The sequence below is a fragment of the Kogia breviceps genome, chromosome 16 (genome assembly GCF_026419965.1).
Source record: "Kogia breviceps isolate mKogBre1 chromosome 16, mKogBre1 haplotype 1, whole genome shotgun sequence".
Lineage (NCBI taxonomy): Eukaryota > Metazoa > Chordata > Mammalia > Artiodactyla > Physeteridae > Kogia > Kogia breviceps.
The window spans coordinates 17357205-17371525 of record NC_081325.1 but is presented as its reverse complement, the minus strand read 5'-3'; the positions used below and the strand labels follow the sequence as shown (position 1 = coordinate 17371525).

The 14321-nt window shown below is 46.6% G+C and overlaps 1 protein-coding gene across 6 annotated transcripts in view; it reads left to right on the top strand.

Moving 5' to 3' along the window:
- The first annotated feature begins 2131 nt into the window (after positions 1-2131).
- The window catches only part of FAM124A (family with sequence similarity 124 member A), a 180560-nt gene continuing 168370 nt past the window's right edge, over positions 2132-14321 (top strand). For 2 of the 6 annotated variants that reach the window (XM_067016811.1, XM_067016810.1), the window contains exons 1-2: positions 2186-2402; positions 11107-11138. In XM_067016811.1, coding sequence (XP_066872912.1) covers positions 2338-2402; positions 11107-11138 — 97 coding nt within the window. In that variant the 5' untranslated portion in view covers positions 2186-2337. Of the gene's footprint in view, positions 2403-3280; positions 3335-3955; positions 4099-11106; positions 11139-14321 lie in introns of those variants that run through there. The other 4 variants (XM_067016808.1, XM_067016809.1, XR_010837273.1 and 1 more) reach the window with 4 other exon arrangements.

The following is a 14321-nucleotide window of genomic DNA, read 5'->3' as shown; positions in this document are numbered from 1 at the left end:
ATGGATAGGATTGGGGAAGAAAGAACAGGTGATTAGTCAACAAACCTATCATATGTTACGTGCTGGCAGAGTTATAAGAAAGAGCAGAGCAGGGTAAGGGATATTGTGATGTAGGTTTAGTTGGGAAGGGCTCTCTGATGAGGGGCCATTTGAACAGACTCCTGAAAGACATGTGGCAGGAGCCTTGCAGAATATCTGGGAGAAATTATTCCAGGGAGAAGAAAAGGCAAGTGCAAAGGCCCTGAGGCAGAAGAGGGCTAAATATGCCTTCCCAAGAGAGCGTTGCCTGACATTCCAACTTGAATTACATTCTCTCTCAGGGCACACTGTTCTTTTCTTCATAGCATTCATCTCCACTGATGTTTTATATATATTTTAATATATACTTGTTTAATAAGTCTCCCTCTCCTGATTATGAACTCAGTGAGGGCAGGCATCATATCTGTTGCTGTTTTCCCTTATTTGTGTATCCAGAATTCAGCCTCCTGTCTGGTATTTAGTTATCAACTGCATGGATAAATTTAAGATGGTCATTCATGACGTTGTGCTTTAAATCTCTCACAACATTCCTTTTGCCTCATCTGAGAATTTTCTTTTAGGAATTGGTACATGGGGTGGGAGGCGGGGGGAGCCTCCTTTGAACTGGCATGCTTGCTTTCAGCTAATGAGCACAAATTGAGTATAATATATCCATTTCTGTTTTGTGTGCAAGGAATTTTATGCTCAGTTAAGGACAATTCAGTTAAGATTTGGGGTTGGCATATTTACCTGTGTTTTTTTTCTTGATGATGAGATTACATGTCTATTCTTCTCTTGTTTAGTTGGATTTCTCTTTTATGTAATTTAATTAAGAATCAAAAGGAGTGACATTTAGGTAAGTAGGAAGGAAGAACAGAGGGAGGGGAGAGGGAGAGAGGAAAGACAATGGATTCCCCTTCAGTGATACCACTTGTCACTGCTTTGCAAATTGAGACTGGGAATGTAGCTAGCTCATGCTTTAAAAGTAATGATAGCTGCCTGGTACTAGTGCTTAGCATGTATCAGGACCAATGCTACGTATTTTTATGTATGATCTCATTAAATTCACAACAGGCTATAGGGTAGATATCAATAGTCCCATCTTACAGATAAGTAAATAAAGGTTCAAAGAGGTTAAATAACTTGCTTTAAAACAGAAGAAGAAATGAGTGCCTTCCAATGGCTTGGACAGGGCTGTCAGAATTAAATCCAAATTGTTTTGATCCTCCCTGCCCCCAAGTTCCATCCAGCCTCACCCTACTAAGAGGAGGTGAGGCCATCCAATAGTGATCATTAACTCACCCCAGGTGCTGAGTAGGGTACTTTACGAACATCCATTATCCCCTTACAACAACAACCCCTGAATGCAGGTGCCTGCAATAGTCTTTATTTTTAAAGGCTTTTTTTAAACTAGCAAAAGAATGCATGACACCAATTGTAAACTGGCAAGTTGGTGGTGGGAAGCCACTTAGACCTGTGCGAAGAAAGGTGATAATGAATTCAGTTTTGGCAATTCTGAGGGAACTGTACGAAAACACCTAGATGTTCTAACTGGTCCAGAAGTAGAACTGATTCCTCCTTGCTTTCACCGTGCGGCCGGGGGTTTCTCGGTGGGACTCGCGACGCTGGGTTTGAGGAACCTCCGGGCAATCCCTAGGATTCTGAATTCTGGGACTGTGGGCCCAGGGGAGAGGGACGGCTCACTCACACGTCACACGCGGTCAGCAGACACCCAGAAGCGTGCACCTACAAATACATACCTACCCACAGCAAACCACAAAGACAAGTGCGCACGACCACACAGACCTCGCCCACTCATGCATTCACACCACTCACTGGCGCGCAACCCTCGGGCTCACGCGAGCTCGCGCACAGACTCACAACCGGAGCACACACCCTCTTGCGCGCGCACCTACCCTCGCGCACATGCACACACTTTCTTGCGCGCGCACATACTCTGCACACATTTCCCCCCCCACGCGCGCGCGCTCACACCCTCTTGCGTATGCACGGTATACCCTGGCTCACGTGCACACCCCCGCGCGCACACGCGTTCCGTGCACGCACCCTCTTGCGCGCGCACACGCTCGCACGGCCGCGCGGCGAGGGGCGGGGCGGGAACAGTCCCGGGGGCCTGGCTGGGCGCGGCCAGGCGAGGGCGCGGCGCGGCTCCTGAGTTGTTTGCCGGAGCGCGGGCCGTGAGACGCTCAGAGGGAGCCCAGCCAGCTCGGGCTGGTCCGGGCTGCGCTGGGCGGCCCGGAGGGAGCGCGTCCCGGGTCACGCCGGCGCCCGCGAGCGGAGCGCGGCGGAGAACGCGCCATGGACCCCAAGGCGGGTAGCGGCGAGGAGGATGACTGCGTGGACTCGGGCGCAGAGACCGGAGGGTGAGCGGCGCGGGCCGGGCCGGGCAGTGGGCGGGGGCCACTCTCCGAGTTGCGCGGCGGCTCCTCCCGGCCCGGGACCTTCCTGGACCCCGCGCCGGAGTCGCTTTGGCGGGACGCGGCTGCAGGGACTGCTTCTCCTGCCGGGTCCCCTGGGGAAACCGGAGGGGCTGTGGCGAGTCGGCTCTCTGCTGGGCCGGCCCTGAGGGCAGAGCGGCGGGGTCCGTGGCTGCCCTGGTTAGGGCGGGCCCCACCCTGGAAGGCAGAAAAGTGGAAGGACTAAAGGTTCAGAGTAACCCCACGCAGCCCACACCACCCCAGCCCCTCTTGCCCTCCGTCATCACTGAGCTGATGCGGAGTGCCGGGCAAATGCAGTGTCCCCTTGTATCACCGTTAGAGAGACAAGAGATGCGCTTGCACTTGTTTCCACCTTCCGCGAGGACTTTCTTATTGTAGCTCCGGAACCCCCTGGAGTCCAGGATGGGGGTCTGGGGATGGGGAGAAAAGGTAAAGAGGGTAGGACACGTGAGACCTAAAAGTCTTTCAGAAGTCTTCAGAGAGGAGGGCGTTTTTCATTTTATGGCTTTATTGTGCTTGCCAAGACGCCCTCCCCAACTCCTCCGCTGCCCCGCCGAACTTCCTCACTTCTGAGCACACCTGTCTCAGCTGGAGCCGCTTGCCTTGGGCACAGGTGAAGATGGTCCTATGATCTAGCCTTGCTTTTTTTTTAAAATGTCCTCTTTTCTTCGGCAGACTCAAACAATTAGTCCAAACCTTTGGAGACTAATTAACCCTCTCCAAACCACACTGTTTTCCTGAGTGGGACAAAAGCTTGAATGTCTTTTAGGAGACGAACGTCATTGTAAAGGCTTCCACCCAGCCCCTGTCTCTAGAGGACTTCCCGGTTCAGAGTCAGTGCTACATCCCGGATGCGGGTACCGACCCAGAGGAAAGGGTGTCTTTGCCTCTCTGCTGTAACGGGGCGGGGGGGTGGTGGTGAACACAGAAAGCCCCATTCCAGGAAGGCTGGGGAGATTTAGACATAGATCTCAGGATTTGGCAACCCTGTGAGGAGAGGAAGAGAATCCAGGCCCAGAATGGACCTAGGGTCACACCTGACCCGGAGAAGGGCTCCCTAGGCAGCCGCCCCCCCCACCCCGCCTGCCCAACCCCACCCTTCCTTACAGCTTCTATCCACTGGAGCCCAAATCCGGGACTTTACTGCCCCAAAACATTTACCCTGCAATGGGCTTTTCCTGTTATCCGCCCTTGTGATCATTGATGGTTCACTACAGAACCCTGTTACACACTAGTGTTGTAACCTGATTCCAAATACTGAACTCCTGTGCTTTCTCCCACGTTTGTATGTGGGGCATTTATCAACTTTAACTGAAGATCCTTGGCTTCCCCCCTACCCCCGCCCCGCCCCAGTTAGCTGAACATGAATAGAAGAAACAAAAGTAACCAGGTCATTTTCAGCTGGGTTAAATAAAGCACCGGCTGGTCCATTGGTTTTCAATTTGCAGAGCTCACCTAAAGCAGATCTTTTATGCCAGGGCTCTCTCAGAGAAATGGAGAGAAAGCCCTGACCCGGGAGTGTCATCACCCCAGGATCCCAGCAAACAGCATGACAGCTGTCAGGGCTCCTGGGAGGGGCTTGCTGAGCATGTGGACACCTCTCCGTCTCTGTCATAAGTGTGTAAGTTAACAGGACAGACTTGTTTGAAGAATTTTTATTGCCCCAGTAGCATTCTTAAGCTAAAGTGGCATGCATTTAAATGAAATAGTTTCAGTGAATGCTTATTAGTTTTGTATTTGCTGCATATTCATATATCCCTTAAAGTTGAGATTACTTATTTAAAAACTGTTCACAGTTCCCCTGCTTTTCCAGAGCCTGCCGCCTCTTACCCTCTTCAGCTTTCATATGGCTACCTGTCGAGATTGTGTAGAAAGCATGAAGAAAGCTTGCTCAGTATATGTTTGTTATCATTTTTAAAAATGCAAATCGGATCGTGTCTCTCTGCCTTGCACACTTTTAGTGGCTCTGTCGTCTATAAAGCACAAAGAGTTTAGCATGGCCTGCAAGCCCCAGTGTTAATGGGGTCCCCACCCTTCTCTCTCTGGCCTTGTCACTTGGCAGGCTCGCCCCTGCACCCTGCATATAAAACCCAGCACATCAGCTGGGTTTTTTCCAATTCCTCACCTGTGTCAAGCTGCCCTCTTTGCCCCTAGGCCCTTCTCCACCTGGCACGCCTGTCCGCCAGGTGAAACTCTACTCTTCTTTCAAGAGTCAGCTCAAGTGACACATCCACTCAGACAGGGAGCCTTAATTTGGGGTGCATGAATTGCTTTAAGTTGCATGCAAAATGATGGGCTCTGTGAAGTCTTATAAGATACTGTTTTTCATCGGATTCTCAGAGTAGCCTGTGATCCCCACCGAACCACGTTTGGGCAGGGTATAAGTTTCATTTTCATCATGCTGCGTTTGAAGTATTGGGAGACATCCAGGTAAAGATGATGAGTCAGCAGTCAAGTAATCTACCTAGAGAGGGGGTCAGGCAGGACTGCAGTTGGGAACTGTCAGCCTGCAAGTGGCAGGTGAAGCCCTAGGAGTGGATTCCATCAACTAAAGTTCATAGCAGACACGAGTCTGGCATTTACTATGTGCCAGGTACCATTCTAAGACTTACATATTTCATTAATTCATTTAATCCTTCAACAAATCTGGGAAGCAGGTACTATTTAAGACCGGCCTTGAAAAACTACAGCATTTAAATTTCAGGTAAAGGAGGATGAGCTGATAAAGGAGCCTGAGAAAAACTAGGCATGGCATGAAAAAAGGAAGAAGGTGATGATGTCCTAGAAGCCAAGGGAAGAAAGGAAAGATATCAGCTGTGCTACTGAGAAACAAATCAGGATGAGGAAGTCATCTGCCTTCTTTTTAAAGGGAGATGACGGAAAGAAGGCGGAGGGGTAGTGGAGGAGAAACCGGGTCAGCCTGAGGAAGAGGAGGTGGCTGGAGCCCTTTGTCTGGGAAAGGGAGGGGTGAGGAGAGACAGTAGCTGGAGGGGAGAGTGTGGGATGAGGGAAGGATTTCTTAAACGGGAGGCATGAGTTGGGCAATAAATGCTCATAGAAAGGATTCTGTAAATGGGAAATGATTAACTACGTAGGAGAAAAACGGATATCTGTAATGTCAGCTTTCTGAAAATGTGCAGGTAGATGGACTTCAGGTCATGTGGACAGATTGGCTTTGGAAAGCGGAGGGACATCCCTGTTGCAGCCAGTGGGAGAGAAGGGAAGATGGGTTTCCATTCAGTGCAGGTGCAGCCCCGGTCCCCCAGGAGAATGGAGACTTGACGCTGTTGTTCCGGGCGATGGTGGGCGAGAACCCAGTCAAGATCAGTGATTATGTATGAAGGTACCAGTCTGCCTTGCCATTGATTTTCCTGCAGCAGGGTTCACCCACCTGGGGGCAGGCAGAGAGAGACAGTGGGTAGTTGAGATCATCAAGGTTTGGGGCAGAGGGACTGTTGCTGGGCTGGGGTGAACAGAACCTAGGAGCAAGGGAAATCTGCGGCTTGTTCCTTGAGCTGATGGCTGAGCCTTTCAGCAGCAGATCAGAGGTGCTTCCAAGAACCTTCGCGGATTCCGCTGCAAGTAGACAGACTGTGCTGATCCCTTTGAAACGTACAGTCCAAAGAGCCAGCCTGCTGGGGTTCAAATTCTGGCTCCTCCCCCTAGGAATTGTGGAACCTTGAGCCAGTTACTTAACCCCTCTCTGCCCTCAGCTTTCCGCTTTGTAAGATGGGGATGACGGGAGTAGTACTCACCTCCCAGGGTGGTTCTGAGGATTAAATGAGTCTATGCACTTAAAGCCCATAGAACAGTGCCTGGCATAAGTAAACCCTCAGTACATTATTATTCTCCCCCCTCCCACCCCGTACGCGGGCCTCTCACTGTTGTGGCCCCTCCCGTTGCGGAGCACAGGCTCCGGACGCAGAGGCGCAGCGCACGGGCCCAGCCGCTCCGCGGCACGTGGGATCTTCCCGGACCCGGGCACGAACCCGCGTCCCCTGCATTGGCAGGCGGACTGTCAACCACTGCGCCACCAGGGAAGCCCAGTACGTCATTATTCTTATGAAACACACTCCAAATGGTAAACTTAGAGTTTTATATAATAAAAACGTACATCTCCAGGTGCACTCAAGACCATATTTTCTTTGTACTCATCAGAGTAGAGGCTCTGATGCTTTTAAATGCCTTAACCAACTTGATTACTGTTCAGAACATTGGAAAGAGTACAGCACATGCCTCAATCTGATAATTATTTTGAAGATGAGGAAATGGAGGTTCAGGGGGTGCATGACTAGTTGCCTAGATTGCAGCTTGGATCTCCAGCACACCTCCTGCCTAGTGAAGTTGCCTTTCAAAGAGCTATTTGGTCTGTAATTAATTCTTGTTTTCTGCTCAGACATTTTCTTTTGCTCGAAATGCTACCTTTGCTGTCTGACACCCCCAGCAATACAGGCTAAGACTAAAAGCAAACTAGCATTCTTCTGTGGCGATTGATGTCATTTTGAAACTCCCACTTTCCAGATCCACTTGAAAACAAGCCTTGTGCTTCTGTGTACTTTCTGTTAGAAAAAACTGGCAAGTTGGCTATTGACCATGGTCAACTGTCTTAAGAAACAGAGTCTCTTAACAGAGGGACAGGCAGTGTTTTGTAATCCAAACAAAAGTCTAAAATGAATGTTTTCCAATGGGTGTTGCATTAGTGCTGTCTTCCAGATTTGGCCTCTAAGCCTCTAAGTCTTTCAGATATAACCATAGCTGATGGATTATTTTCATTCAGAAGTTTGACCTGGCATTAATGGATCTCCACGTCTGTGGCAGCTGTCACTGAGCTTCTGAAAACATAGGGTCATACCATGCTCTTTATCTTCGGGTGAACTCCAAGTGATGCGTCACTGTGATTTCAGTGATAACAAACAATTCACAGGTCTAGAGTTTATAAACAGGTGGATAGAAAGGAAGAGGTAGAATCCATTTTAAAGGGGACAGGCTTAAAAATTTTAGATGGGGAAATCTTGCATAGAAGACAACATGATCTATTAGGTACTCTATTATCTTTGCATTCAAGGTGGAGCTAGATAGCTCTAAATTACCATGGCATCTAATTCAGTGGACTGGGAGTTAACAGATGAGGTCCACGGTGCAATGAGCTGATGTTTTTCAGAAATGCCAAGGTCAATTCTTATCCCCAGATTTCCCTGGAAAAGAGAATTTAGGAAGGTATCCATTTTATATAAATATAAAAATTGGCAAATAGGCTGCTGACGGTGGTAAACTATCTTGAGTGCAGACCCCTTTATATTTAACCCCTACACGTATAATTATAATTAAAGTACAGTCAAGGGACCACATCTTACTTTCTGTTCATTATTGGCACAGATACTAAATGAATGTAAAGTTTGAAAATGTGTTTACTGTATGTGTCAGGCGTGTGAATATATATAATCCTTGTAGTATTCTGCTCATCTGTATCATGTGTCCACAAATTTTTCACCCTAAACTCTGTGGATTCACCTTGCATGCTTCATTCTGGCAAAGCTGAATGTCTTATTCAGAGCCAGCTGGATAAATTCTTCGGATATGAGACAAATAAACAAAATTCCCAAGACAGGTACCCTACAGCTTGCTTCCTCCTACCTAAAAAAGCTGGGAGTACACATCCCTCCAGAGAACCGTAGTCAGTATCTGAAATTGTTTGAACCTATTTATGCATACAGTTTTTTCAAGCTTTACAGCTTGTCTTTCACCGGCCGTATTTCTAGTAAATAACCTTTTGGGGTTACTTGGAATGTATTTTAAGAACTAGAAAAGTCTTCATACCTTGACTCAGCCCCCATTCCCCATCATGATAATTTTTCCAAGGAAATTAAATATCAAGCGGTATTTATAAATTTCTCATCACCATGTGCTTTGCAAAAGTGAACAATCGGGAACAATCATATAGCCAACAAAAGGGAAATGGTTGACTAAATTATAGTCCATCACCTTATCTACAATTATAGTTACAGAAACCATGTAGCAGCATTTTATAATGGAGTTTAGTGAAAAGAGCAGTTTATTTTTTTTATTTTTTATTTTTTTTGTGTGTGGTACGCAGGCCTCTCACTGTTGTGGAGCACAAGCTCCGGACGCGCAGGCTCAGTGGCCGTGGCTCACGGGCCCAACCGCTTCGCGGCATGTGGGATCTTCCCGGACCGGGGCACAAACACATGTCCCCTGCATCAGCAGGCGGACTCTCAACCACTGCGCCACCAGGGAAGCCCAAAAGAGCAGTTTAAAAATGGGATCTCCATCGTTAAGGCAACTGGGTACAAATTACGTCACCAGGACCAGAGGCTGGAGAGTGATGTTAAGTTTTAGGTGACTTTTCTTTCTGTTTGATTTCTGTTTTGATGGTGGACAGGGGTGGAAGCTGGGGTGATGGATGAGACTGCAGAGCTGGGTGTAGGCCATCAGTCATAGAAAGAAGGGTGCACTGTCGTGCACTGTCGAGCTTGAACTTCATCCAGAGAGGGACATGATCAGATTTGTGGCTTGCAAAGATTGGCTGCTGTGTGAGGAAGGAATTGGAGCAGGGCGAGAGTGACAGAAGACCGACCATTTGGCAGGCCTGACCTGGGCGGTGCCTTTCATCATGAGAAATATGGAGAGATTCATGGCAGGGGCATCCATTATGCTAGCACCTGCCCTAAAATACCCCCGTTGCACTTTAAGATTCTTGGAATATGTTTCCAATGTAAATTTCATTCTACCTAGGTATCCATCTGTATGCGGATCTTTATAAAACGTATGCATATGCGAAACCCATATGCTTCAAGAGTATTTGGAAGATCCTAGCTGAAAATACTGACAGAATTTTAAAAATAAAATAAATACGATTGCACATCCTTACTGAATGTTTTATTGGAATTGTCATGCAATTTCTTTGAAGCCTGGCCATCTTAAGATGATCATATTATAATGGAATTGTTTTGCTGTTGCATCTACCACAGTGGATGCTGGTTGAGTATTCATTGCATATATGTACAGTTACATTTCTAAGTATTGTCCGAAAGTTTATTTATGTCCCGCCTGGCTCCAGAAAGAATTTAATGCACCAACACTGGGGTTACAAATCCTGCATTTCAGAATGTTCCTGATCCCTGACTCTTCTCATTTTCTCTCCCTCCCTCTCCTCTCCCTTTTCCCTTAGCCAGCATGTCTCCAGGCTCTATCCAATCCATTCTCCCTTCTAACTCCTTCCTTACCACCGCTCTACCTGCCTAGTTCAAGCCTCACCTCCTGGTCTCCTTACAGATACTATCACTTTAGTTTCCTAATCAATGATATAAAAGATTGGATGAGATCTCAGTGGATGCAGTTTGTAGTATATAAAGGGATATGCAAATGTTAGTAGTTGTTATTCTTTCCAGTTTTGAAATTCATTGACTCTGTGACAACTAAAGTATTTCACTTGAAAAGAGAAAATCACATGCTGTTTTCCTTCCATTTTGTTCCTCTACCAATAAGTCAGTGCATCATTTTGTGTGGGAGATGTAGGTTGTTTGAATTAGTGAGAGGCATGCTTTTTATGACTTTTTTAAAAAAGTTTTGTATATATCGTTTTAATGTGGTAAGAAACTCAATGGAGTAAAAATTGGATGATTCAAGAAAGGCAACATGAGACTAAGTAAATAAAAGGAGTGTGTATATCTATAAAGTTAAACATAACTAACCACTTTATTTGCATAACTATGTCCCCTAACTACCACCTTGGTAGAAGAAACTCCTCCATGCCTGAGAGCTTAATTTCCTACCAAGAATGACTTGGGGACACTGTGGGGAGAAAACCAATAGCTTCTATACCATGTATGTTGCCAGAGAGGGACGGTTTAAGAGCCACACAAGTAGAGCGGAAGCTTAGCAGAGATTAAGCAGACAAGTTCTTGGCCACATTCCCATTCTCACAGAGGCCGAATGCCAGCGGCTGATTTTTCAGCAGCATACAAACTGATGGGTTATTTCACTCTGGCCCTAACCCTGCCTTTTCCCTTTCCAGATCTAGCAGGATTTCTTCCTAGATGGAACTGAAATCAGCCATCGTTGTGCTTGTGTGTTACCTGATGGTCAGCCAGGCCTTGAATGTGGAAGCCCTCCCAGCCAGGGTTCCCTCTCACCAGGGTCCACCTCCCCTCTGCTTACATCAGCAAAGAAACATTTCCCTGAGGAGTGGTGCTGACGTTTCAAGGGTTTAACCTTTTGCAGTGGTTTCACCTTTTGTGGGAGTCATGAACCCCTTTGAGAGTCTACTGAAAATGTTGAGCGTTCTCTCCGGGAAAATCAGCCTCCATTCAAAAATTTGCCAGTAAATTTAGATGGTTCGGGACCCATCTGGTCTCCCATCTGGGACACTCACAGAGCCCATATGAAGGACCCCGGATTTCTAGAATGCCTTTAAAGTTGTGCTTTCAAATCCAGACATAACTTGATTCTGCACAAAACAGTCCGCAGCATGAGAGTTTTTATTTTGTGGCATTTCTTTACCAATTAAATGCTACTTGCCACTGACTGTTTAAAATTCTACTTTGACGAGATCACTTGGACAGAGAAAAATAATGTCTAATCCTACTAACACTAAGGTTTTGTGTTTCAGGTCTGACTACAGCCACATGTCCTCCACCAGCAGTAAGTATGGCTTAAATGTCCTTCAGCTTTGTCTTCAGAGTCCCCCTGGGGGTCAGTCCCATCTCTGTATGTAGAGAAGGCCGTCCATATAACCCTTGCTTTAATAGAAAGAATCTCCGAAGGTATCCTGCCCAAAGGATGTAATACAGGATTCTCTGGGGAGTGGAGAAAAGTGGAGGCTTTTCCTGGAGATTGTGATTGTACCTTGATTTGAGGGCTAGACGTGCCACTACTTTCCCTGTGGAAATTCAGCCTGGAGGAACTAGCCCAGGCTTTATTACCCCGCATGCCTGGAAAATACCTTCTCTGATGAAGCTGAGGTAACTCATTCATTCAACAAACATGTATCAAATACCTGCTGTCCGTGGGCTCACAGCTCAGAGTGCATTCATTGGATCATGAGGTGGCCCAAGTTCCTCTGTTGGGCAGATTTCCTCCTGTGTATCCTGTGTGTTTCTGTACCTGCAGGCAGATACCACAGATGATGATTATATATGGTTAAAAAAAAAAAAAAAAAGTATGTTTATAAACATTCTTTGTGCATAGAAAAAGGTGCTTGTATTGAGTATTAAATTACAAGTAAATCTATTTATGGGAAATTAGGCGCTATATCTAGGAACAGTTTACAATGATGAAGATCACTACAGAACCATTCAGACTGATTAAACACTTATTTTAAAATAACAAAAAAATTTTCTTACAATAAAAGCCCTGATGTTTTGAGTCGGTAAACACTGAATTGTTTTGGCCTATCTCACTATTCTGATAAGCTCTCAATTCTAAATAGTTCCCCAATGGAAAGACACTTAATTGGATTATTCTATTTATTGATGTTATGGCTTAGTTTTTCCTTTGCAATAAGAGACTGTGCAGAAAGCTGTATATCTGGGATGGTTATTTAGTGTCAAATTATATTTAGTTAGTATAACTGCAGCGAGCAATTTCTGATCATTTCAGCCAACTGGAGACCCAGCATCGCCCCTTAGTTATTAAGAACCATTAGTAATAATGAGAATAATGCTCCAGTGATTTGCATTTCCTCCCTGAAGCTTCTGCGTTCCTAAAATCAGAGAATGCTCTCTTGAACTCTCTCTCTCTCTGCTGCCATTTTCAGTTTTGCCCAGAGGCTACATTTCTTTAGGAATGATTTTTATAAAATACTTGCCCGAAGCCTTTGCTCAATTTGTAGCTCCCAAAGCAGTCCTCTGGCTCACAACAAAGCGCCTCTCTTGTCAGAGAAATGGGTAATTTAATTTGGTTTGGGATGTTTTCCTCTCCATTATTTTAATTGCGATCTCTGAGTTGGAATTTCTCTTAGTGCAACTGGGATCAATAGCCTTTTATTGCTGTTCCTTTTCTCTTTAAATTTTGGCGAGTCCTGCCTCATTCTTTAGTGTTGGGGCCTTTTGGTGAGTGAGGGTGTATATGCGTTTCATATTTCAGTTAGGAAATGTATATGACTACCAATAATAGAGAAAAAAATGACTTAAGTAAGAGTTTGTTTTCCTCTAATTGAAGAAAAAAAAAAAAAAAAAGTCCAGAGGAGGCAGTGTGGGTGTGCTACACAGTCCTCAGATTTTGGCTTCCATCCTCAGGGTTGCCTCAAAGTTACAGAATGGCTGCCTCTGCCACAGCCATCACATCCTTGTTCTGGGCAGGAAGAAGAGGGGAGGGGAGGATACTGGTGGGCCTCTGACTGTCTTTGCTCTCTACGTTGCCTGAATTGCCTTTCCTCCCAGCCAGAAGCATCAATCCTGGCCACACCCATACACAGGAGAAGACCCCTTATGCATTCAGTTAAAGGTAACAGAGTGGACCCTTTCTGAAAAGAAAAAAAAGAATATTAAATCTAGAGTCTTAAATCTGTCCTTTAACACATAGGTTCAACAGGGCTGCAATAATAAAAAGTATTTTCCAAGTAGATGTTAAAAATAGCATTTCCCCACAAGCTAGATAATCACTCAGAGGACTGAGTAGAAAGAAGTTTCCTGTTTCTCCTGAATGGTGCAGTTCCAGGGTCACTCTCCCTGCCACAGCCAACTTGGTGCCAGCACCTTCTGTGTGACCACGGGCCCAGAGGGCTGACCAGTCGGCCCCAGTTCCCACGTTTGGGTCCTGGAAGCGGCTCCGGCGCCTCATTGTCCTTGTCCTGTGATCTGTCAGCCTCTCGCCACTGAATGGCTTGTTTCTGAATGATTCCTGACTCCTGACTGGGACTTGAGCACTGGTTACCAATTACTTTTAGGCAATGGACTTTTCTGTGTGTGCAAGTGGTTCTTCCCACACATTCACCTGATGCCCCTTTTCCTGTCTGTTCCTGAGTTCCCAGAGGCCTGAGTGCTTCCTTGGGAGGAGCTGGGGTTACACTCTGTCTGTCCCCAGTTGGTTTCTGTCGTTACCGGGATTGTCGGCAGAGCTTCCTGCGCGAACACCACTCTATTCAGTCGCCGGTTTTCTTCTTGGAATGCAGGGGCTGCTGCTTTGCGCTGCCTGCCCCCGATGGCAAAAGAAGAAAGGTCATCCCTAAGACAAAGTGCCAGAGCAGTGGTGTGGGGTTCAGGTGTCCTAGGCCCCAGTCCTGGTTCCACCATACATTAGGTGTATGCTCTCGGGCAAGTCATTTACCCTCTGTGAGCCTCAGTTTCCCCCTCTTTGGAATGAGGAAGTTGGGCATAATGACCCCTAAGGACCTCTCCAGGAGCTCTGGCATGCTCAGATGTGATTGTCTTAGAAACTCCTCTCAAAAGAGAGGAGAAGGGAGGGAGGAAAGTAGAGAAGAATCAAGGACACCGTATCTTTTTCCTTGGTCCCAGAATAAGAGTACAGAGGATGGGCATCCTCTCTGGTGGCCCGTAGCATTAACCCTGAAGTGAGGGCTGTTCAGAATCAATTTGAGCTTCTGTATTGTGAGCTACCCGTACGTCGGTGGCAGTAGAGACCTTGTGGTGAGCGGCAGCTGCTGCTTTTTATCCCCCCCTCCCCTCAAATAAGTGGAAGTGGGGGGGCGCCACGAGATCATTGGGCTTCCTGCTTCTCCTCGACCTCTTGGGTTAAAGAAGCGCATTTCTGTTGACTGTGTCCAGTGTCGCTTTCAATTCGGGGGAGTGGCTGAGGGGGGGCTTCTTTAATGGATGTTTTGGTTTTACGTGGATGAACTTTTTTCAAATTGCGACTTGTCGTTTG